Genomic DNA, 26,865 nt, shown 5'->3' on the forward strand with positions numbered 1-26,865 from the left:
AGTAATTTTGTCTAATTCATGTGTATTTTTGGGTACAAATAGCAGTTGAGATAGATCAGGCAGGTCATTTGCGAATCTGTCTTTGGTGGCTGGAACAATAGTTTTGCCCAGACGGTATTGCTGAGACATATAGTTAATATCAGTTATACGCAGCATGCACGATACAAGGAAATGGTCTGTAATATCATCACTTTGAGGTACAATATCTATAGCAGTAAGATCGATTCCAGGCGATATAATTAAATCTAGTGTATGATTAAAACAATGAGTGGGCCCGGTGACATTTTGCTTGACTCCAAAGGAGTTTATTAGGTCAGTAAACGCAAGTCCTAATGTATCATTTGCATTATCAACATGAATATTAAAATCTCCCATGATTAGCGCCTTATCAACTGTAACTAGAAGGTCTGAGAGGAAATCTGCAAATTCTTTTAGGAATTCTGTATATGGCCCTGGTGGTCTATACACAGTAGCCAGAGCAAGAGATACATTAGATTTCTTTTGCATGTCTGACAGAGTATCATTTAGCAGAAGTATTTCAAAAGAGTTAAACCTGTATCCTGTTTTCTGGGTAACATTGAGAATATCACTATATATTGTTGCAACACCCCCGCCACGACCAGTCTGACGGGGCTCAAACTTATAACAGTAGTTTGGTGGAGTAGACTCATTTAGACCAAAATAATCATTTGGTTTTAGCCAGGTTTCAGTCAAGCAGAGTACATCAAAACTATTATCTGTGATCATTTCATTTACAATAACTGATTTTGGTGCTGCGAACCGTCTCGATCAGGCAGCTGAAGTCCCTCTTCAGCGTCTCCGTCTGCCGCAGCATGGTGTCGTTAACCCCGGCGTGAAGCACAACCACTCTGGGGCTCTCGTCGTCCTTCAGGATTGCGGGTATCTGGGCAGAAACATCGAGAACACGAGCACCAGGCAAACAATGAGTGTGCACTTTACCTTCGGCTAACGTAGCACTTACGTGTCGGACGATGGAGTCTCCGATGATCACAGCGTTGCGTCCTGTCTCACGGAGGGGAGCGAAGCGGTTCCGGATGGAGATCTCGAAGGCAGGAGGGGGAGAAGTCGTCGCCCGGGACCCGGCTCGCGTCCTCCGCTGTGGATGCACCCAGGGTCCGTGGTGTCCCGGCGTCGCAGTGAAGGACATCTGGGAAGATCGCGTCCTGGGTGCACCGGGCCTGCGCAGAGAAACACACGGAGTAGACGTGGTGGGACTGTTAACAGCACGCTGTATACTTACCCCGGACTTGTGAGCGTCAGCCCGGGATGATTCCAGCGCGGCTCTCCGCTCTCTCAGCTCGGCCTGCCTCTCCTCCAGGTCGCGAATCTGCTTCTCCACGGCCTCGAGCTCGAGCTGCACAGAGTGGAGACATTCATCCGCCATTAAAGCAAGTAACAGTGAGTACAGCAGTGGTAATGTGTGAGAATAGAGTATTAGCAATGTAAGCGCAGTTAGCAGCAACCACGCTTGCTGATGCTAACGAGCTAAAAGCTAATAGCGGACCCGGGAGATCAAAATGAAACTAGTGATAGCGAGGCGCTCTGATTGTTTTTGTTGTAGAATACAATAGAGGATATATTCACACGTTATATAAATGGAAACTATGATGTATAAAATAGATTTTTTTAAGTTAAAAATAGTCAATGAAAAGAATATAGTGACGAAGCTCAAACGCAGTACTGCCGTCAACAACAAACAGGCCAAAGACAATGCCTTTTTTTTTATCATCAGAATTGTTTTTATTCAGAAAATTTTTATTCCATCAAACTAAAATAATACAATGAGATAACATTGTGTGCGTGTTTAGCTCGCAAGTATAACCACTTACACTCTTTTTTTCACTACATCAACATATCTAAACAAATATGTTTTGAACAGTAACAGTATATTGGTTGGTTCTTTTACATTGTGCGTTTAATAGACTGGCTACAGTGCAAGAGATGGAGAGCTTTGGTCTAATCTCACAAGGTGAGATTTATTACAACAGAGGGTCAAGTGCGCCTCCTAGTTGCGGGCCATGGTGGTCTACTTACCCGGTTCACCTTCCTGTTTCAGACGGTAGTCTGCCAAAGCTGCTTTAATGGCATCCTCAGCCAGCATTGAGCAGTGCAGTTTGACTGGTGGAAGGCTAAGCTCCTTAGCAATCTCAGTGTTTTTTATCTTGAGGGCTTCATCAATAGATTTGCCTTTTACCCACTCAGTAGCCAAGGAACTGGAAGCAATAGCAGAACCACAGCCAAAGGTTTTGAACTTTTGCATTCACAATCTTCCCAGCCTCATCCACCTCGATCTGCAGTTTCATCACATCTCCACAAGCAGGGGCACCAACCAACCCTGTGCCCACATTCTTGGCATTTTTATCCAAAGACCCTACATTTCTTGGGTTCTCATAGTGGTCCACAACCTTTTTGTGATACCCACATTGCATCCATAAACTGAGGAGCTGAAAGCGTTTTGACAATAACCGGGGGCGCGCACTTCTTCACAAGCAGAGCCGCCATGACAGCATATTATATGTGAGTTCTGTCATTGTGAGGACATAACTGTTTCCCTGAGGACTGACTGGAAATGGCCCCATAAATCCATCCCTATGATGGTCCAAGGTTCAGTCTTTTTAATAGGGTGCGTGACTGAAGCCACTGTTTTAATAGTGTAATTGTGCTGACACTGTGGACAGTAGTCAATCTAACATATAATTAGGTGTTAGTTACATTTTGCTTAACAGTAAAATATCAGTATGAAACGCGGTCCATACATCTTACCCAATCTTTGATGGCCTCCATAATGCCAAGCAGGACTGGGCAATTTTATCATAAGTCCTTCCCCTTCCTTGATGTCCACTCGTCCCTGGGTCGTCATGACAGTCTTGATGGACACTTTCCTTTTGTTTCTCATTCATGAGGACTAGATAGTTTAAACCCTTGTCACTGAGAAACAGATGTCCATCTGTAAAAAAACATAATACACATTTACAGAACTGTGTTATGCATATTATGCATATTTTTTAATTAAAGTTTTTGAATTTGTTGAATTGAATTATGCTTGCACTCTAGGGTTAATGCATGCTTGTTTGGGAAGAACATTGTTATTATTAAATTATTATTTAGGGGTGACCCCAAATAGTCGACGAATTTATGCTTTGATTCGAGGAGCCGGATTCGACTACCAATCTAACAGTTGAATTTTCACGGGGTGTTGAAGGTTATGCCATTTTGACTATATGGGGGAGCTCAAGTGTCTGATTTCACATAGAACTACCAGTTTTTCTCCCAATAAGCTAATATGCAGCCTATTATGATAAAGCTGTAGGAATCTGAAAAAAAGAAGCTTCAAATTAATATTTTAAAGTGTGTGAATAAATCCAACCACCTCCATAGATTTATGTTTCCACTTTCTATAATCCGTGACTGACAGAGGAGCATCTTGACGGCAGGGATTTAAAACTTTACCAAGACTCAAACTGACACAGGCAGAAACTGGATTTTTTCCAACAGGTAGGGTACAAGTGATTTCAAAACATTTCAGCCGGTGTATATAAATCGTGGATATATTATTTACCCGATATAAGATGTATTTTGTTTTGAGTCAAGCGCTTCATTGTAGTACTTCATATTAGTACATAGTAGTGATATCCCTTCAGTGCACTGTGTGAGCAGTTCAAACGACAATGCAGAATATTAGTGCAAAAGCAAGATAAAAACTAAACTATGAAACCTATAAACAAAAACAAGACTATGAGAACAAGGAACTTAAACAAGACTAAGAAAACAAACACAGAATGTCTTGCTATTGCTAGGGGAGGGATGTGTGCAGACCAATACCAGACAGAAAACAAACACAGAATTGCTTGGTACATAGCTAACATTAGGAGACAGTTAAACACTAAACAATACTCAGCAGGTGAAAATGATCTAAGTGAGTGTTATATAGTGAATGTATGATGGGTTACAGCTGTGTGCAATCAGTGCATACAGCTGTGTGTGTGTGTGTGTGTGTGTGTGTGTGTGTGTGTGATCAGTGTGTTCAGCTGTATGTGTGTAATTAGTGCAATGGATGATTTGGAACTGACGTGCAGCAGTTAGTCTTTAAAAAAGATCTTTAAAGAAAATGTAAACTATTAATTACACTGTCTGACTTTTGGTTATTTGACCATTTGAATATACCCACCTACAGACTTAATTTAACTCTTTGTAACATGACCTGCCATTTTCTCCATGTTTTTATATAGCATTTTAATAGCATGTTTTTATATTGATACAGTGACACTGTATTAATTCACTCAGCAGAAAAATCTGAAGTAACTTACAAGAGAGGAGTAGTACAGAACAAGTGCTTCAACATGGACAAATAAAATCAGATTGTCAAAAAAAAAAAAAAAACTCTCATGCTAAAGGAATATAACATTTATACAATCCTAGTCTTGTCTGGGCTGACGGTTGACATGTCAGAAAATTTAAATAGCTGTAATACACAAGAACTTTACATAATATCTCAGAGAACCCAGCGTAGAGCTGTCCAGGGTGCTGAAACTGTAAACTACTGCACTTCAGGTTTTGTCTCTGATATCACCATGCAGGATCTAATACTTAGTTTGCACACACTATTAAAGAGTTTTCATTCAACCTAATCCTGCAACAGATGTGTAATAGGTGAGAAATACAGGATAGGCCAAAGAAACTGTTGAACTCTATTGCTCTAGTACTCCAGTTTCTGACAGTGAGTCAGAGGATAAGTCTCATCCTTCACTGTCATGACTCACAGACCTGATCCCTGAAATCAGATCCTAGATGTGACTGGCCGTTCCACTGTTTCACATTTGCTCTCACAGTATTGATTATCCACCGATTCCCCAAGGTCTTTGAGAAAGAACTGAACTGACATATCACCCTTTGGGTTATGACCATGATTCTCAATAGTGTGGCCCAAGCTTTCCATGCATATATATATATATATATATATATATATATATATATATATATATATATATATATAAAACATCAGAAGCACTGCAATACTACATCCAACAATGCAGTTCTTCAATAATCTTCTTCAATAATTGTTGTGACCAAAGAACAGATTTGTTTGTTTCTCTTATTTATTTATTTATTTATTTATTTATTTATTTATTTATTTATTATTTCCCTATTTTAAAAAAGTTAATGCAGTTTACACAAAATATGATTAATTGAAAATATTAGACAGCCTTACCAGACACCATTTGCCGAATGTAACGTGACTTGAAAAGTACACGCGACAACGTATGATATGTTTAGATATTGCAACTTTTTCACATGAATACATTTGTATACTTCTTTTTCTTTCTTTCTTTCTTTCTTTCTTTCTTTCTTTCTTTCTTTCTTTCTTTCTTTCTTTCTTTCTTTCTTTCTTTCTTTCTTTCTTTCTTTCTTTCTTTCTTTCTTTCTTTCTTTCTTTCTTTCTTTCTTTCTTTCTTTCCCGATCATGCGCGGTAATAGGGCCAGAGCTCCAGCTGCACTTTTGATTGGCGTTGAAGGAGCGCGTCACGTGACCCACAGAAGCACATGATGAAGAGAGTTCTGCTTCTGTTCGATGTATTTAATTAGACGAAGCTTTATGACTAACGCGACTAACAGGTGCTGTTCTGTTTCCTCTGACATGAGTCAGCAACCTGTGCTCTTGTTGAGAGTGCGTTTGGGAAGCTGATGAACGGCATCCAAGAATCCTGCATGAATATTTCATTGGGAAGTGGATGCGGCTTTAATTGTGTTTGCGGGTGACGGGCCTCATGACAATCTTAACACAGTCATCAGAGCAGAACCACAGCAGGAGCCCGTCTGACTCACTGCTCCTCATTCATGCACACACACTATAAAGTGCCTTCGAGCAGAGCAATACTTGGACTGACACTTTTAGGTTCTCGCAGGCTGGAGACCAGTCCTCATTAGTTGATTAATCAACAAAGAGACAGCCAACGATTTTTAACAAGTGCCCATTTCAAGTCTTGAAGATGCCTCCGGCGAATCCGCCTCTCAGTCGCACAGGTGAGAGCTTCTCAGATAGCACTATACAATGACGAATAAACGAAAATAGAAATAAGCAATCCACATTTAATTTGCGAAATATATGCAGTTAATTTAATATAAAATGAATATCTTTTGCATCCAAAAATAAGTGTCATTTAAGATTTGTCATATTGTAGTGATGTGCAAAACAGCAATAAATAAATATTTATTTTACCGTTTTAAAATAAACTTTCCTCCATGTTTCAGGACGTTTTTGCAGATGTATGTCATTGTAAATTGCTGAGTGTTAATGGTGTTTGAAACGGGCATTACATATTCATTATGCCCTGGCATCAGAGATCAATTAAATAACATTTACACGGCTCAGTGTCTCATTGATAACGTGCTCTCTGCTCGAGATAGGACACTGCGCACGTGTGCCAAGCCCAAACCAGAACTGCTGTCATCTGTGAACATCGTCAAGATCGTGAGCTACTGAAGGGGCTCCATAGGAAGAAAAGTTTTGTTTATGTGTAAGACTCATCTGCTATAGCCTATCTGTGATTTGTAATGTATCTGATGTTATTTTGAAAATTAGTTATCATTATTTATGGCGTTTTATGCAGGCCTATTTAGTAAAAGTCGCGTTTTGATGAAGCGTCTTCACTCTGATAACCACTTTCCACCCACACATTTTCATTTTTTTTTACAGTAGCTACTTTGATATCATTTTGTAAAGAGAATTGGGCTTAATCATGAATAAATAGACCTGCTAAATTGTGTATGTGTCAGCATGCTGAGGGTTTAAGAGGGGAGGGCACTTCCTATTCCCAAGCCCTACATGTTCTCCATCTGCTATTGGTCCATTGGTGAATTTGGACCCTGTCGCCGCGGAAATGTGCAATTCATCAGCTCTGTGAAGTTGAGCATCACGTAGACTTGACCTAAAACTGAAGGGGTGCTACAGTGACCCTTGTCTTATGATTCACTCAGGGATAAACAAGGACCACGGTTTTATGCTGCTTGGGCCCAATTAATGATCTTCTCACCGCAATTCTTATGCGGTGTGGAGCAAGACGAGGTTGAAGACATCCTGGAGACATGGCTGAAGGTGAGGTCGTGGGTGATCTTCCCGTGGGGGGTCAGTGAAGAGAGAGGGGGATAAAGAAGAGGGGGTGGGACGGAGCTCCTGCATTGTCTTTCAGATTTGGGTCTCTTTACAAAGGGCTCTTCCCAGAAGCCTTGGGATTTCGCGTCGTTGCCGCTAAAATGTAGGCTATAGCCCAAATCTATACTTAGTTCGTTTCTTCTGGCGACGTTATAAATTCGTTTTCATGTGTTTGTTTTGGATGGAGCTTTGAAATGTGGAGGAAAGTCTGAAGCTTTTTTTTTTTTTAACTCTGGATTTATTTGGAGGTTGATGGGCGAGATGGGTGAAATGGGCTCAGTTTATGAGCAATATTACACGGGTAAGGCCACTGATAAATCAACTTTAATTTGTATTAATTTATTTTATTTGTGTAGCCTAATTTAATGAATCAATGAGGCACTTATATAGCGCCATATATGTAAGTAGCCTATAGTTTGTCTCTTTTTTTTTAAACATTATACGGTTAATTATTTATCACTTATTTACATAATCAGCATGGTTTCTCATGGTTTGACTGCGATATTCCCTATTTTTAAAAAGTGCATTTCTAAGATTTGTTGGTGATTTGTAATTTAAGATATTTAAATGCATTTCTTGTGGAAACGGGAATAATGATTGTGTTTCGTTGCAGTCTACAAAATCTGCAAAGAAATAAACTGAAAAGTTACCTGTTGAAGAATTTACGCTGTATAACCTTGGTCGGATTGTGCATTTATTTGCGCTTTTATATAGCCCAAACAAACATTTTTCTTTTAGATTTATAAATTCAGACAGTGCAAAATGATTGCTGAACGAAAACAAGGCACATTATTGTTTGGGAAATCTATATCGCGTTTCATCCACTCGTGTTTTGAGCGTTTCCACGCATGTCGTAAGAGCCCACAGATTATTATTTTTATGTTTTATTTTTTCACTTTCGATAGCATGATATTTTTGTTTGTACAGTTAAGTGAGACTGATGTTTGTGTGTGTGTGCTTTTATCTAGGGGGCTGTGCAAAGACCGAGGAGGAGGAAGACTCGAGCTCGTTTCGTGGAAGTGGCGTCTGTAAATGGTTTAATGTGCGGATGGGCTTCGGCTTTCTGTCCATGACCCATCAAGAGGACATCTGTCTGGACTCACCCGTGGATGTGTTCGTTCATCAGGTGAGAGAGAGCAAATCATGCCTTCGTTTTTAACGAACCGGGCTTGTGTAAGGCCTTCCTCTTTCTCGACCATCTCATTGCTTTATTTTCTCATTGCTCATGCGACATTCACAAGGGTTTAGGCTACTATTCAAAATTAAATATTTACAGTATCAGTAGGCCACATTTATAATAATTTCCTACCATTTATAAAGCTATTATTTTGTTTGGGGTGCAGATGCACGAACATTAAGGTCTAAATCAATCCTTGCATTCTTATTAATAAAGGCTTTTCATTCGTTCAGCAGAGATGACCTACCTCTTATTTTCTCCCATCAGTCACCTTTTCTAGGCTTTATACGGTGTTCTGGGCTGTATGGTGATTTTGTTTTGGTCATGTGTTGGGTTCTGTATTCAGAATTGTCTCTTTTTTTTTCTTTCTTTCGTTCTTGAAGGTCTAGGACAATTTGTTTAGCGTTTTAAAAGCTTGTTTTATAAGTGGGACCTTTTATTTTTTTATTGTTGTACCACGCAATATATTGTCCTGTGGTTTTTATTTTTGAACTATGCCAGTATATGTTTGGTTCTTTGGAAACTCCACATTTCTTTTGGTGGAATGTTTTTAACTAAATTTATCTGAAGAGGCCAGAAGGTTAATCCTTTTTTATTTAATACTTATGCAAATAAACAAGTTAAACTATTTTAACAAACTATTTTATGAGCATTGAATGGAATGCCAATTCATGGATTTTTAATTTAGATTCCCCCCCAACTTCAGTCTCAAGTGTGTGTGTGTATATATTAATATACAATTTAATTGCTGCTGTTTTAAATTATAATACAATTATAATACAATATAGCCATTATATTTAAACTGCTGCACCATGTGTTGGCAAAATGAATAAAATATTAAGGACACAAACGGTAATATTTTAAATGCAACAGTGTAATATTTTGCCAGTGGTCCCACTTTACCTTTATTCACTTGGTTTGGATGTATCCTTGGGTTTGATTTTAAGTACACTAATGCAGGTCTGTCTTTCCACAATCCTTGCAATGACTGGCCTGAAACCAAAAAAAAAAAAAAAAAAAAGCATTCCCCCCCCCCAGTGCAGTTGGGTGCACTCGAAAGATGTTATTTCTTGTCGTTCATGTATGAACTGTCTCTCAGTGTGTTGTGTACATGCTCACAGGTTCAAGCCTGATCTCAGCATGTTCCTTGTCTAGTCTTTAATTCTGATTTTGCTGTATATGCCATACTGTCTTGTAAATGAACAGTAAAGGCCAAAAAATGAAACCACAATGATTATAACATTTGCAGTCACTTTGTTCTGCTAAAGTGCTATATTTAAAAATCCCCATTGGGCAGAATACTGTCTACAGTCAGTCATGAACACTAACCTTCTCAATCAGCAATAATTCAACAAGCTGTTGCTCCAGAACAAGCAGCAAGTCGGCAAACAGTGGATCACCTATCACCCTGAGCCAAATGAGCCGCTGCCTCATGACTTGAGGTCATTGTGTAAAATTACCCAGAGATTAGAGCATCTTACGGGCAGGCTGCTCTACACACGGTGTCGAGTGATCTCTCCGTTTCTCTCCAAGTAAGAGGTCTTTGGTTTCCTCCAGAGTGGCTGTCTGGGAGGATGAGCCAAGGGTGTTAGAGCTTAGCACACTTTGACACTAAGTCTTATTGACTGCACACAGGATGTCAAACTGAGATGGGAACATCAGCGGAGCATGGCTTGTTCAGTCTTCATCAACACCCTGAACTGATGACTGTGTGGGACAGGGATAGCCGTACCAAACGCATACGACTTTCTTTGGTCCCAATTGACTTTCAATGTATGGAGAAAAATACATTTCTAAAAATAACAAAAAAGTCATACACTTTAGGAACAAAATAATGGTGAATAAATGAATTAAACCTTTAAAAAAACTACTGAAAGTAATGTTAACTTATGTTGATTTACTTAAGTGACACATTTTTCCACATACATTAAAAAAGTGTGATTTGTCATGTGGACTGGTTTCACGCAAATCAATATACAGTTTGTTCACATAACATCTTACGAAGTGAATTTGTATGGTAAGCTGGCAGGATTTAATTCAATTCAAGTTTATTTGTATAGCATTTTTTACAATACAAATCATTACAAAGCAACTTTGCAGAAAATTACGTTTCTACAATATTTAGTAGTAGCTTATAAGTGGTGTCAGTTTGTGAGCATATGACAGGATTTTTCAGAAAAATTAATACAAGACGTATTCAGCCAGACGATGAACATTATTAACAGCAGATATTATATGATGCAATCACACGTGTAGTAATATTTGGTAGTTCTGTTGTTGATTCAGGGTTCGCATCATCTGGGGTCCTCTGAGGGAGTCAGCATCATCTCTTCTCAGGTGTTCTGGATCCAGACTGGAGCTTGTGTAAATCCTAGTTACCATGGGATGAAGATCCCAGCAAAAACAGAGAAACAAATAGAAACATAATTAGCATAGCCGCTGTTCCATCAAGGTAAAATTAATTCGTTTAACCCAAGCTAAAGAATAAGAATGCACATTTGATCAGCTACAACTGCAGTCACAATTTAAGAGATACATTATTTGAATGCTTGGCAAAAGAGATGCGTTTTTAATCTAGATTTAAACAAAGCATGTGTCTGAAACCCCGAACATTATCAGGAAGGCTATTTCAGAGTTTAGGAGCCAAATGTAAAAAAGCTCTACGTCCTTTAGTGGATTTGCTATTCTAGAAACTACCAAAAGTCCAGCGTTTTGTGACCTTAGGGAGCATGATGGGTTGTAACGTGGTATAAGGCTAGTTAGGTACGCTGGAGCTAAACCATTTAGGGCCTTATATGTAGGTAATGATAATTTGTAACTGATACGGAACTTAATAGGTAGCCAGTGAAGAGACTGTAAAATTGGGGTAATATGATCATATTTTCTTGACCTGGTAAGGACTCTAGCTGCTGCATTTTGGACGACCTGTAGCTTGTTTATTGACGAAGCAGGACAACCACCTAGAAGAGCATTACAATAGTCCAGTCTAGAGGTCATGAATGCATGAACTAGCTTTTCTGCATCAGAAACAGATAACATGTTTCGTAGCTTGGCAATGTTTCTAAGATGGAAGAATGCAGATTTTGTAACATGGGAAATATGATTTTCAAAAGACAAATTGCTGTCTAATATAACACCCAGATTTCTGACTGTAGAGGAAGTAACAGTATATCCGTCTAGTTGCAAATTGTAATCTGCAAGATTCTGTGTACTGTTTTTTTGGTCCAATAATTAATATCTCTGTCTTATCCGCATTTAATAAGAGAAAACTTTTACATTTTTAACACACTCTGTTAGCTTAGATAATTGAGAAGTTTCATCTGGTCTCGTTGAGATATATAGCTGAGTATCATCAGCATAACAGTGGAGGCTAATCCCGTACTTTCTAATAATATTACCAAGGGGCAACATGTATATTGAAAATAGAAGGGGACCTAGGACTGATCCTTGTGGCACTCCATATTTTACAGATGATAAATGAGATGACTCCCCATTTAAATAAACAAAATGGTAGCTATCGGACAGCTAGGATCTAAACTATCTTAGAGTCTGCCCTTGAATACCTGTATAGTTTTGTTATCAATCTATGTCATGATCTATAATTTTAAATGCAGCACGAAGATCAAGTAAAACTAGCAATGAGTTGTAGCCTTGATCTGACGCAAGAAGCAGGACATTTGTAATTTTAGCAAGTGCAATTTCTGTGCTATGGTGGGGCCTGAAACCTGACTGAAATTCTTCATACATACATTTTTTTTTTTGCAGGAAAGAGCTTAATTTAGCAGACACAACTTTTTCTAAAAATGTAAACATAAATGGAAGATTTGAAATAGGCCTATAGTTTGCCAGTACACTAGGATCTAGTTTTGGTTTCTTAATAAGAGGCTTGATAACCGCCAGCTTGAATGGTTTTGGGACGTGTCCTAAAGATAACGACGAGTTAATGATATTGAGAAGCGGTTCTTCGGCTACAGGTAACAACTATTTCAGTAATTTAGTGGGTACAGGATCTAATAAACATGTTGTTGGTTTAGATACAGTGATAAGTTTATTTAGCTCTTCCTGTCCTATAGTTGTAAATCACTGCAGTTTAGCTTTGGGTGTGATGGATGAAACTGAAGTGTTAGACACTGTAGAATCTACATTTGTTATTGTATTTCTAATGTTATCTATTTTATCAGTGAATAAATTCATAAAGTCATTACTATTAAATGTTGATGGAATATTTGAATCAGGTGGCATCGGGTTATTTGTTAATTTAGCCTCTGTGCTAAATAAAAACCTTGGATTGTTTTGGTTATTTTCAATGAGTTTGTGTATATGCTCTGCCCTAGCAGTTTTTAGAGCCTGTCTATAGCTGGACATACTGTTTTTCCATGCAATTCTAAAAACTTCTAAGTTAGTTTTTCTCCATTTGCATTCAAGACTACGAGTTTCTTTCTTGAGAGAGTGGGTATTACGGTTATACCATGGCACAGTACGTTTTTCCTCTAACCTTTTTCAATTTGATGGGGGCAACAGCTTCTAATGTATTAGAGAAAATAGTGCCCATGTTGCCAGCCATTTCGTCTTTTTCATGTGTATTTTTGGGTACAAATAGCAGTTGAGATAGATCAGGCAGGTTATTTTTGAATTGGTCTTTGGTGGCTGGAAAAATAGTTCTGACCAGAGAGTAACGCTGAGCCATCCTTTGAGTGAGAGTGTAATGTTACAGGTTGACTGATCTGGTTTTGTGGTTAGTTAACCTTTTCGACATGTTTCAGTGCTGTTGTTGCTCAGTGCTCAACAATGGCACAAACGCAATATTGTCTGGGGGTTTGACATAAGGAGAGTGGGATGGTGGGCGGTGCTCTTGGAAGTGACTGAAGGAGGTGACTAGTTCTGATGTCAAGTGCAGCTTGTCAGTGAACAACGGCTCTGTGTAGTTAATGCTGCTCCATGTGAAATCACGCACGTGTAGAGATTTACCGCTGATCACAACAGTTCATGAAAAATTACAGATACTTTATGCAGGCTGTGTGCACTTTACTGTGGACTGACTGTTTTAAAGCTTATATGGTAGATAAATAGCCCCTAAGACCTCAGCTATCATGGAAAAACCCATATATATATATATATAATAAATAAAATTAATACATTAACCCATTTGTAGTGCAGTACAATATGAATTTGACCTTGGCTTGTTAGGAGGCAGATTTCTGGATATTCTTGAGTAGTTTGGTTTTGATAACTAGGAATCAAGCAGCACTCAAGCTGACCTGAGTCTCTGTGGATCGAGTATATTGATAATTTGGGACCTACCAGGTTAAAAAGACAATGGCTGTCATTGTCAAATCCACAGGAGGAAACCCTGCCTGTTGGGAATGGAGACCAAGAGATTGGAGGAAGGGAGGGAATATTTGGGGGAGGGGGTTGTTAGCTGACCTCATTCATAAAAAAAAAAAAAAAAACTCTGGAGTAAAAGAGGAAGGAAAGTGGTAGAGAAGGTCAAAGGATGGAGCTCTGGATGGTTTCAGGAAGCCTTGGAGGGGGATGGGAGGCACTTTTGCCCAATTGCTTTTCCTAGCGACCCACCCCCTCTGAGAGATGGGTGTCAGTTAAACCTGAAGTTGTGTGAGATCCGAAGTGTGGATGTTTGTGGACTTCTCACCTGGTGTAGTAGCCACCAATGATGGGGAAGCTACTTTGAAAACAGTCAAAATTCTTAATATATTTTGTTTTATGCAGAAGAAAGAAATGCATTTGGGGTAATAGATGGTAAAATCTCTATCACTTCATTAAACAAGATAAGCAATTTTATTACAAGGCTTGATTTTAAGGTAGCAGACCAACACCACCTTAAAGCAGATTGTTCTGTGAACACCAAGGCTGGAGTCAGCTTGATGCACAATCTCACAAATATACCAACTAGTCCAATTTTTGGTCTCCTATTTTTGGTGGTTGTTTGTTAGGAGTTCAAGCTGAAGGTTGTTTTTAAAGGTAGATCCTTTCTCAAGCTCCATTTCAATGTGCTTCTAGAGCAAGTATCTCAGGAATGTGAGCTTCCCCCACCTTTTTCCACTGCAGACCCTCAGCACTGGTGAGCCGGGTAAGGTTTAAACAGATGGAGTTATTTTGCATATATCTGACCCTCCCATTAATGTCATTCACTGCACTTTCATCTTTGTCATTCATGGCCTCCTAATAATCCTCAACCACTTGATTTGGCTCTGTGGGTCTCTCCTCTCCACCTGTAGCTGTTGTGTGGTGAGCGCACTGGTGCCATTGTCCTGTGGCTGCCGTCACATCATCCAAGTGACCGCTGCACACTGGTGGTGGTTGAGGAGTGACCCCCCACCACATGATTATAAAGCGCTTTGGACAACAACACGCAAAGCACTATATAAATGCATCATTCATTCATTAAGTCAAGTCAAGTCACCTTTATTTATATAGCGCTTTAAACAAAATACAATCCCAGACAAAACCAGAAATCAATTCCAGGCTGCAGCAAAGTCAGATTGTGCAGAAGAATCATCTGTTTCCTGTGGTCTTGTCCTGGTGGTCATCTGAGACAAGGTCTTTACAGGGGATCTGTATCTGGGCCTATAGTTGTCCTGGTCTCCGCTGTCTTTCAGGAATATAGAGGTCTTTTCTAGGTGCTGATCCACCATCTGGCCTGGATATGTACTGGATCCGGGTATCAGTGACCCTCTGATCTGGATACAGACTGGATCTGGTGGCTACGGTGACCTCGGAATAAGAGAGAAACAGACAAATATTAGCGTAGATGCCATTCTTCTAATGATGTAGCAAGTACATTGGGTGTTATGGGAAGTGTTCCCGGTTCCGGTTTACATAATGATTACAGCCTAAAAATCCTTTAACGGATTTGGATATTAAAAGCATATTAGTATGTTATGTGTAAGCCAGGTTAAAGAGATGGGTCTTTAATCTAGATTTAAACTGCAAGAGCGTGTCTGTCTCCCGAACAATGTTAGGTAGGTTATTCCAGAGTTTAGGTGCCAAATAGGAAAAGGATCTGCCGCCCCCAGTTGATTTTGATATTCTAGGTATTATCAAATTGAGTTTTGAGAACGTAGCGGACGTAGAGGATTATAATGTAAAAGGAGCTCCTTCAAATACTGAGGTGCTAAACCATTCAGGGCTTTGTAAGTAAAAAGCAATATTTTAAAATCTATACGATGTTTGATAGGGAGCCAGTGCAGTGTGGACAGGACCGGGCTAATATGGTCATACTTCCTGGTTCTAGTAAGAACTCTTGCTGCTGCATTTTGGACTAGCTGTAGTTTGTTTACTAAGCGTGCAGAACAACCACCCAATAAAGCATTACAATAGTCTAACCTTGAAGTCATAAATGCATGGATTAACATTTCTGCATTTGACATTGAGAGCATAGGCCATAATTTAGATATATTTTTGAGATGGAAAAATGCAGTTTTACAAATGCTAGAAACGTGGATTTCTAAGGAAAGATTGCGATCAAATAGCACACCTAGGTTCCTAACAGATGACGAAGAACTTACAGAGCAACCATCAAGCCTTAGACAGTGTTCTAGGTTAGTACATGCAGAGTTTTTAGGTCCTATAATTAACACCTCTGTTTTTTTCAGAATTTAGCAGTAAGAAATTACTCGTCATCCAGTTTTTTATATCGACTATGCATTCCATTAGTTTTTCAAATTGGTGTGTTTCACCGGGCCGTGAAGAAATATAGAGCTGAGTATCATCAGCATAGCAGTGAAAGCTAACACCATGTTTCCTGATGATATCTCCCAAGGGTAATATATAAAGCGTGAAGAGTAGCGGCCCTAGTACTGAGCCTTGAGGTACTCTATACTGCACTTGTGATCGATATGATACATCTTCATTCACTGCTACGAACTGATGGCGGTCATATAAGTATGATTTAAACCATGCTAATGCACTTCCATTAATGGCAACAAAGTGTTCAAGTCTATGCAAAAGACTGACTTTTTTTTTTTTTTAACTCAAACTATTTATTTTATTTTGACACTGCACTCAAATACAACCTGTGACCACAAAAATTCAAGTACTGTTTTAGATTGTTTGTGGAAGCATAAGTAGATTGTTGTACATTTACATTTTATATGTACATTTATTCTAAGCATTAACATCATGATTGTACCATTTGAAATGGTGTGTATTGCATGTGTTTTGAAAGTGCTATTAAAATATTTAATGAATTTTTAGTATATAACTTTTAAAAATCTGTAATAAATTATTAGTTAATTGTCCTTAACAACAATAATTAACAAGTACAAACATCAACAGGTTACAACACATTAAAAAATACAGTGCAACTAGAATCAAACAACATCCCTCTCACAACAACAGAATTGCTTCCATAGATGTTAAATGACTGTGATATTAAAAAAAAAAAAAAAATTAAAAGCACTATACTGGATGATATATACTGGCAGACCGTATTAATGGTACCCTGTACCTTCTACCCAATGGTAAAAACTCATATTCACCACAAAGAGGATGAGATGCATCGTGAAGGATTGCATGACTTTTCCTCACAGCTCGAGATTCACATACTTTTATCAGACTGCTGTTGAGTAGAGTCAAAAATGTATTTAGTTTTCCTGCTATTTAAACTAGATTGACACCAATCAACAAACTAAACCACACCTCTACGATACTCCACTTCAATTTATTTACAATATATCCAGTCAAATTTTGTATAGCTCTTCACAATACCAATTATTTCAAACCTTCTTTAGATAAACAATGGTACAAGAAATAAAGCGGTTCTGCTATCTGTATTTCTGTCTATTTTTATATCGCCTGTCTGTCAACTATCTATATGTCAGTCTTTCTATTTGTATATTGTCTCTGTCTGTCTGTCTCTCTATCTGTCTGTCTGTCTCTCTATCAATCTATCTGTCTATAAATTCAATATTGCTTTATTGGCATGAATGTAAAGATACAATATTGCCAAAGTTTAGTGTACATAGAAAAATATATATATATAAATAACAAAAGAATTAACATCACAGTAATGGAACTGATTATTACAACATATTGGAATATTAAACTGTAACAAATTATAATGTGAACATTTGATACCATAGTCATTAACTTACATTGAAATACACAAACATACTAAGGATCACTGTGGTGCACAATAGGGTCACACACACACACGTACACACACATAGACGTTCACCTGCTGTCTCTCAGGCTGTGGCACATCCATACGTATCTCACAGCTAGTGCTGCTGTGTGTCCCTCTCCTAATATTATCTTTATTTGTTTCGTTTCACTAATGGCTGTAAAGTTCTATTAAGTTGATGAATTTGTTAAATCTTTATTCATGCAAGTGTTTGTTTATAGATAAAGACAGTATAAATGTGATTAAGCTTCTAAAGCACTGTCTAACTTATCCCTGCAGAGCAAGCTTCATATGGAGGGCTTTCGGAGTCTGAAGGAAGGAGAAGCTGTGGAGTTCACCTTCAAAAGGTCCTCTAAGGGTTTGGAGTCCTTATGGGTGACGGGACCAGGTGGGACACCGTGTGTAGGCAGCGAGAAGAAACCCAAGGGAACTCAAAAACGGCATTCAAAAGGAGATCGGTGAGTGCTGTTCAGAGCTACAGCATTCTGTGTTCTTACTCTATTGACGAATACTTCATGAAGTTATACAGAATTTATCTTCTGATTAACTTGGTCTGTGTCCCAATGTCCATATCTATCCATCTTAAGTATGTCAAGCCAAGTCACCTTTATATACCACTTTAAACAAAAAGGATTGTGTCAAAGCAACTGAAAAACCAGGCTCAGTTGGGAGGCCAGTTCTCCTCTGACCAGACGTAACCAGTAGTTCTTATCCCGTTGGTCGTCTGAGACAAGGTCTTTACAGGGGATCTGGTTGGGCTCTAGTTGCCATGATCTCCATTGTCTATCAGGGCTGTAGAGGTTCTTTCTAGGTGCTGATCCACCATCTGGTCTGGATACACACTGGTGGCTACGGACCACGGAATAAGAGAGAAACTAATATTAGCGTAGATGCCATTCTTCTAATGATGTAGCAAGTACATCGGGTGTTTTGTGAAGTGTTCCCAGTTCCGGTTTACCTAATTAATGCAGACTAAAAATCCTTTAATGGATTTGGATATCTGAAGCATATTAGTATGTTATATGTAAGCCAGGTTAAAGAGATGGGTCTTTAATCTAGATTTAAACTGCAAGAGTGTGTCTGCCTCCCGAACAATGTTAGGTAGGTTATTCCAGAGTTTAGGCCCCAAATAAGAAATAGATATGCCGCCCGCAGTTGATTTTGATATTCTAGGTATTATCAAATTGCCGGAGTTTTGAGAATGGAGTGGGCATGGAGGATTATAATGTTACAAGAGCTCATTCAAATACTGAGGTGATAAACCATTCAGGGCTTTATAAGTAATAAGCAAGATTTGTTTGATAGGGAACCAGTGCAGTGTTGACAGGACCGGGCTAATATGGTCATACTTCCTGGTTCTAGTAAGGACTCTTGCTGCTGCATTTTGGACTAGCTGTAGTTTGTTTACCAAGCGTGCAGAACAACCACCCAATAAAGCATTACAATAGTCTAACCTTGAAGTCATAAATGCATGGATTAACATTTTTGCATTTGACTCTGAGAGCATAGGCCATAATTTAGATATATTTTTGAAATGGAAAAATGCAGTTTTACAAATGCTAGAAACGTGGCTTTCTCAAAGTTAAGTTAAAGTTTTATTTGCCATTTGCAGAGCACAAAGAGAATTGTATACTTAGGAATTTAACTGCATCACCCTTAAAGTCAAAACTATATAAATGAATGAATAACCACCAGTGCTTGTTAGCCATTTAAACCATATTTATCCTATTTCTATGAATTAGCCATTAGTTAATTCATAGAATTATATATAATGACTAATTTGCCATTAGTCTCACCACTGCTGGATAAAAGCTGTTATACTAGCGTGTTTTATGTGCGATGATACGGTTCGCTCTTATGTCTCAGGCTGTAGGTTTTGTGTCAAAAGTGAGTGAGCTGGGTGATGAATTTCACCAATTATGGACTGAGCTTTCTTCTTACAGCGCTCTTGTGTACAATTTGGTCATGGGTGTGAGGTTTGTCCCAGTGATTCTCTCTGCTCTCTTTGGAGGGAGACTTTTTCTCTGCCAGTGTTGCATTGCCAAACCACACGGTAAAGCCATATGTCAAGACAGTCCTCTGTAGGCATGAGTAAGAGGACACATCACAAGCCCAGCCTTCTTCAAAAGCCTGATAAAATAGTCATTTTTGAGCTTTCTTCCCTCTGTTGACAGTGTTTGTAGTCCAGCTCAAGTTAGATATTTGGCTGTCGGCTTGCTCCACCACAGTGCCCTTGATAGTGAGTGGCTGCAGAAGACGGCTTTTCTTCCTAAAGTCTATAACGAGTTCTCTGGTCTTGTCTACATTGAGGAACAGGTCATTTTCCTCTCCATAGACCAAGTATGTATGATTTAAACCATGCTAATGCCCTTCCATTAATGCCAACAAAGTGTTCTAGTCTATGCAAAAGAATGTTGTGGTCAATAGTGTCGAACGCAGCACTAAGATCCAATAAAACTAATAGAGATACACCCACGATCAGATGATAAGAGCAGATCATTTGTAACTCTAAGAAGAGCAGTCTCAGTACTATGATACGGTCTAAATCCTGACTGGAAATCCTCACAGATACCATTTTTTCTCTAAGAAGGAATATAAAATCTATACAATGCTTATAAAGAGCCAGTGCTGTATTGACAGGACTGGGTTATACTTATATTGCCAACAATCCATTGTGCTTTGACGAAGGATTCGGATCTGAACTACAAATGCAACTAAAAAGCAACTGGGCAGCTGTGGCCTAATGGATTGAACAGTGTTCTCTTCCACCCTCAATACCCATGGCTGAAGTGCCCTTGAGCAAGGCACTGAACTCCCAGTTGCTCGCCGGGCACTGAATATATAGCTGCCCACTACTCCAGGTGTTTGTTCACGGTGTGTTCACTTCTCACTGCTGTGTGTGTGCGCACTTGGATGGGTTAAATGCAGAGCATCAATTCTGAGTATGGGTAACCTTTCTTGGCAAATGACACGACTTTCACTTCACTTATAATTGTGAGGATGCTACCTTTTCTGGTATCTTGGACCGAAAAGGGAGATTCGCTATCTGTCTATAATTAACTTGTTCTTTGGTGTCAAGTGTTTTTTTTTTTTTTTTAATGAGAGGCTTAATAACAGCCAGTTTGAAGGTTATTAATATATACATATCCTAATGACAATTGGGAATTCATAGTCAGAAGAGGATCTATGACTTCTGGAAGCAACTCTTTTAGGAGATGGTATAGGGTCTAACATACATGTTGTTAAATGATTTAAACCAAGTTTATACAGTTCTATACCTCTCCTATAGTAGAGAATGAGTGGAACTGTTCCTCAGGGGGTCTATAGTGCACTGTCTGATGTGATACTGTAGCTGATGGCTGAATGGTTACAATTTTATCTCTAATAGTATAGATTTTAGAAGTAAAGTAGTTCATAAAGTCATTACTGCTTTGTTGTTGGGAAATGTCAACACTTGTTTAGGCTTTATTTTTCGTTAATTTAGCCACTGTATTGAAAAAAATACCTGGGGTTATGTTTGTTTTCTTCTAAAAGAGAAGAAAAGTAATCAGATCTAGCAGTTTTTAATGCTTTTCTGTAGGATATGTTACTTTCCCGCCAAGCAATATGAAATGCCTCTAGTTTTGTTTTCCTCCAGCTGCGCTCCATTTTTCGGGCTGCTCTCTTTAGGGTGCGAGTATGCTCTTTATACCATGGTGTCAAACTGTTTTCCTTAACCTTCCTTAAGCTTAAAGGAGCAACTGTATTTAAAATGCTAGAAAAGAGAGAGTCCATAGTTTGTTACATCAAGTTATTGTGAGGTTTTGGATATGCTAAGGAATTCGGATACATCAGGAAGATAACTTAAAAAGGCAGTCTTTTGTGGTAGAAGTGATGGTTCTACAATACTTGTAACAAGAAGTAGAATTTACAGTTTTAGCTGTAAGAAGTTTGCACAAAACTAAATGATGATCTGAGATATCATCACTTGGCTGCATAATTTCAACACCATCAACATCAATTCCATGTGACAGTATTAAATCTAGAGTATGATTTCGACAATGAGTAGGTCCTGAGAAGTGTTGTCAAACCCCAATAGAGTTTAGATTTGATCCAAATCATAGTATGTTGAAAAGATTATGCCAAAATTCCCCGGATGGATTTCTATTTTAGGTAGATTTTAAGTGCGAATACTTTTATTGCCCACAATCCAATGTGCTTTGAAGGATTCAGTTCTGAACTACAAATGCAAATAAAAAGCATTATTAAAAACCACAAACATGGCAGATGTACATGACTGACAGAGGTTTAGATAAAGGGGGTTGATGTACTAATAATCAACATTTTTTTTAAATCCATAATTACTGTTACTTTTCTTTCCTGTATGGTAGGAGTATACATTGAAATGTTGAGGGTACATACAACCATGTGACAGAGTGGGCCATTAAAGACACAACTGTAGGACGTGATGCATCTCGAAGTTTGCCTACTCTTCTACATATAAAATAAAACTATTATTTTAATGAGAATTAAGTCCACTGTTTTCTGAATTAATTTCTTGAAGATTATAGGTTGGAAAAAATAAGACTCATTCTCCTTTTCTTGAGTTTTTCCTAAAATCCTGAACATTTTATTGGGGTCGGTAAATTACTAAACTAAATACCCTCGCATTTACTACCTATAATGAGGTGTTGCGGTTCTATGTAAATGTTTGAGATGTTGCTTCTGGATTGTTTAGCACAATATCTCCGGTTCTGACCAAAAGAAGAGCACTTCCTTCCCCCACCCTGTGTGACCTGACCTGCTGGATCAATAGGTTGTTTAAAATCTAATAGCTCAGAATTTATGCTCACAGAGAGTCACCCGTGCCCAACCGTCCTCCCACAATGCTCAGCTGCATCTAATCACGTTGCTTGAGTGTGGATCCAGAACCGAGCGAACGCAGCTTTCACAGCTGTGCATGAATGATGCTTTTTATGCTGCATTTTTGCAGTAATACATTCTGTGAGAGACAACATTCAACATGTGCTTGCAACAACTCAAATAACACTGTTTATCATTGATATTACATCTCTCTGGACCTGTGGCTCCTGATGGAGGATCAGATCCTGTCCGTTTCATTAATAACAGATGTAGGTGCCTGAGAAAGGTCAGAGGTGAACGCTGCCATGGCAACCATGAGGTGTGATGTATGGGAGCGCAGTGGGGGTAGGCAGGAGAGAGCAGGGATCAAAGTGCAAAGGTCAGGCTGCATATTGAAACAAAGAGCCACAGAGATGGCACACCCCCTTCCTTCGGCCGATCAATAACTCCCCCCACAAGACCGAGAGCTGCTGGGCTTAAATACACAGGAAGCTTTCACTTAAATTAATCGCTAACACAAAATTATAGTATTTATTATATTAAGTGACATTGAAATTGTACTAAACTCCTCTTAGTACATGGCACCTGAGTATATGAGGTGGAGTTTAATACAATATTACAAATATTTTTATAATTACATTATATTTATAGGTGATCGTGTCACTAATAATTTTTTTCCATTCTGGTTCCATAAGCAGCTTCAGACAGCTTGGAAAATAGCTTGAATAATGTGAACTACTTTGTTTGTATTAATGTATTTAAGTAAATTGTGAATAAGTTGTAAATGGTATACTGCATTCATTTATTATATTATTTTATTATATTTATATTTCAACTCCACTATATGTAAATGTAAGTATATTAGAGTATATAAAGTAAATTTTAATACAGTACTTCAGTGTCATTTTAAAAATAAATAATAAAGAGGATGCATGCAGTACTAGAAGTACACTGTAAAAAAATATTTTTTTGAACTTGTAAATAAAGATAGCATCAGTTAAGTAAATTTTACAAACAAATACTATTTTGTCTTTTTACTTCAAAATATCATGTTTAATTCAGTAAGCTACTTTAGGTTTCATTTTTATTTATTTTACTTAAATACATAAGTAAATTTAAATGGAACTGCCTAGGTAGAAATGAAAGTTAAAACTCATAAGTATATTTTACTTGGAACTGTTTGTTATGTTTACAAGGATTCTTTAAGTAAATATCAAAGTTATGATCCCATATTTCCCATCATGCAATGGGGCATGAATAATTAAAAAAAGTACACTGTTTATGGTTGTTTTTGTTGTTAGTTGCTTATTTTAGTTGTTAGTTGTTGTTTGTTTTAGTAACATACCGTTTTGTGACACCTGGAGTTTATTTTCTATTTAAAATGACCCATTGATACTCAAACACTATTCACCGTCATTGTGTGTGGTGTACCAAGTATTGAGGTCTCTGTGTTCAGGTGGCTATTACTTTTATTGAGTGGGCATATTATCTTTAAATGATAACAGCCTGTCTACATGCTTACATGCATGTTTGCAAGTGAACCAAATGCTTAATAGCACGGTGATTTACCAGTGTTAAGGTTGTTAAAGTAAATTGCATAAACTCCCAGATTTTATTAAATTCAATGGTTGAGTTTTACTTAAAATATATGAGTGCAAAATTTAAAAAGAAATACATTTGTACACTTTTTTTCAGTAATAAGCATTAGGCTACACAATGTAAAATTTACAAAGAAAGAGTCAACAAAATTTACTGGGAATTCCCAAGTAAACGTAACTTTAAATGTCTAATTAAATTTACTATAATTATGTTTAGGCTTTTACTTGACAATTTTTTGTAAATTTACTAGCCTTTTCTGAGTGAAAAAACTTTCCAAGCTTTTTTCAAGTAAATCCCACTCCAATTTTTTTACAGTGTATTATTATTATTATATCTTGTAAAATTTAAGTGATTTTGTAAACAAGGTTGTGAATGTTATAATACTAAATGTAATTTCTTTTATTTGTTGTTTTGGCGACTTGTACAAAATTTGTGAATGACTTTTATAAACTCATTCATTTTATTTACATCCTTTTTAGAGCTCAGTCACATTCATCAGTTAACTCACCTTTTTGTTATAATTCTAAGAATCATAAAAGAGAATGTGTTTGATTCTATAGTGCTGTAGATGTACACAACTCTCATTCTCCTTTGAATCATTCTGTAAATAAAGCAGGACAATAACAATTACATTTAAAATCTTGATATCTCAGTGGCTCTTAGGGGAAGTTTTGGGGAAGTCGTGGCCTAATGGTTAGAGGGTTGGACTCCCAATCAAAGGGTTGTGGGTTCTAGTCTCGGGCCGGACGGAATTGTGGGTGGGGGGAGTGCATGTACAGTTCTCTCTCCACCTTCAATACCACGACTTAGGTGTCCTTGAGCAAGGCATCGAACCCCCAACTGCTCCCCGGGCGCCGCAGCATAAATGGCTGCCCACTGCTCCGGGTGTGTGCTCACAGTGTGTGTGTTTGTGTTCACTGCTCTGTGTGTGTGCATTTCGGATGGGTTAAATGCAGAGCACAAATTCTGAGTATGGGTCACCATACTTGGCTGAATGTCACTTCACTTTCACTTTCACTTTCACTTACTGTTTAAAGCTGTTTATGGTTTAATGTTTGTGCGCCCTCTAGTGCTCTTTCCTGTAAATCACACATTTTCTTTGACCACTTCCAGATGCTTCAACTGTGGCGGGCCGAATCATCACGCCAAAGAATGCCAGCTGCCACCTCAGCCAAAAAAGTGCCATTTTTGCCAAAGCATCACCCACGTGGTGGCCAACTGTCCAATCAAAGCACAGCAGTTGTCACCGGGATCTCAGGGGAAATCAACAGCCTCCACTACAGGAGAAGAGGAGGACATGAGACACGCCCCCTTCCCTCCCGACAGCTCTGATTAGTCGGGGATGTTGTCAGGGAAACACAAGCACCAATCAAAAAGCTGCAATGGAAAGCTGCTTTTGGAACTAACTCAGGTTTTTCTTTTTCAAACAGCAGAAATGAATGTCGCTGCTCACTTTTGAACTTAATCAAGAAATTCAAATCAGATTTAACCGTATATAATGTGATACTTAGAAAAATATGATCATCATCATAAACATCTTCGTAAAATGTCATCTTTAAGATCTCTGAATATACACAACTGCTTTGGGATGAACCAGATTTCAGATGGATAATCACGAAATAGAGGACAGACCTCACAAAAATGTCAATTACAGAAATTATATTTTGCCTTTTTATTTATTTTTTTGTCTCCTAACACTTGTCAATGTATACACACACACACACACACACACACACACACACACACACACATATATATATATATATATATATATATACAGTATTGTTCAAAATAATAGCAGTACAATGTGACTAACCAGAATAATCAAGGTTTTTCGTATATTTTTTTATTGCTACGTGGCAAACAAGTTACCAGTAGGTTCAGTAGATTCTCAGAAAACAAATGAGACCCAGCATTCATGATATGCACGCTCTTAAGGCTGTGCAATTGGGCAATTAGTTGAATTAGTTGAAAGGGGTGTGTTCAAAAAAATAGCAGTGTGGCATTCAATCACTGAGGTCATCAATTTTGTGAAGAAACAGGTGTGAATCAGGTGGCCCCTATTTAAGGATGAAGCCAACACTTGTCGAACATGCATTTGAAAGCTGAGGAAAATGGGTCGTTCAAGACATTGTTCAGAAGAACAGCGTACTTTGATTAAAAAGTTGATTAGAGAGGGGAAAACCTATAAAGAGGTGCAAAAAATGATAGGCTGTTCAGGTAAAATGATCTCCAATGCCTTAAAATGGAGAGCAAAACCAGAGAGACGTGGAAGAAAACGGAAGACAACCATCAAAATGGATAGAAGAATAACCAGAATGGAAAGGCTCAGCCAATGATCACCTCCAGGATGATCAAAGACAGTCTGGAGTTACCTGTAAGTACTGTGACAGTTAGAAGACGTCTGTGTGAAGCTAATCTATTTTCAAGAATCCCCCGCAAAGTCCCTCTGTTAAAAAAAAGGCATGTGCAGAAGAGGTTACAATTTGCCAAAGAACACATCAACTGGCCTAAAGAGAAATGGAGGAACATTTTGTGGACTGATGAGAGTAAAATTGTTCTTTTTGGGTCCAAGGGCCACAGGCAGTTTGTGAGACGACCCCCAAACTCTGAATTCAAGCCACAGTACACAGTGAAGACAGTGAAGCATGGAGGTGCAAGCATCATGATATGGGCATGTTTCTCCTACTATGGTGTTGGGCCTATTTATCGCATACCAGGGATCATGGATCAGTTTGCATATGTTAAAATACTTGAAGAGGTCATGTTGCCCTATGCTGAAGAGGACATGCCCTTGAAATGGTTGTTTCAACAAGACAATGACCCAAAACACACTAGTAAACGGGCAAAGTCTTGGTTCCAAACCAACAAAATTAATGTTATGGAGTGGCCAGCCCAATCTCCAGACCTTAATCCAATTGAGAACTTGTGGGG

At 38.3% G+C, this 26,865-nt stretch overlaps 2 protein-coding genes and 1 pseudogene across 4 annotated transcripts in view; 1 reads left to right on the forward strand and 2 right to left on the reverse strand.

The window, feature by feature from the left end:
• LOC127979288 (uncharacterized) overlaps positions 1-26,865 on the reverse strand; it is a 366,522-nt gene that overhangs the window by 2,019 nt on the left and 337,638 nt on the right. The gene's annotated exons all lie outside the window — the stretch shown is intronic.
• On the reverse strand, positions 1,801-2,523 carry LOC127979304 (iron-sulfur cluster assembly scaffold protein IscU-like; annotated as a pseudogene).
• Positions 5,527-25,599, forward strand: LOC127979301 (protein lin-28 homolog A). Of its 3 annotated transcripts, XM_052584662.1 has the most exons (5): positions 5,546-6,042; positions 6,997-7,114; positions 8,140-8,297; positions 17,770-17,948; positions 25,045-25,599. In XM_052584662.1, the coding sequence occupies exons 2-5, from the start codon at positions 7,105-7,107 to the stop codon at positions 25,265-25,267; spliced, it is 570 nt and encodes a 189-aa protein (XP_052440622.1). In that variant the 5' UTR covers positions 5,546-6,042; positions 6,997-7,104; the 3' UTR covers positions 25,268-25,599. The 3 variants fall into 3 exon arrangements, with proteins under 3 accessions (XP_052440621.1, XP_052440622.1, XP_052440619.1); XM_052584661.1 differs by lacking the exon at positions 6,997-7,114 and having other exon boundaries at positions 5,527-6,042; XM_052584659.1 differs by lacking the exons at positions 5,546-6,042; positions 6,997-7,114 and adding an exon at positions 7,213-7,472.

Source organism: Carassius gibelio, chromosome B19 (assembly GCF_023724105.1).
Source record: "Carassius gibelio isolate Cgi1373 ecotype wild population from Czech Republic chromosome B19, carGib1.2-hapl.c, whole genome shotgun sequence".
Taxonomy (NCBI): domain Eukaryota; kingdom Metazoa; phylum Chordata; class Actinopteri; order Cypriniformes; family Cyprinidae; genus Carassius; species Carassius gibelio.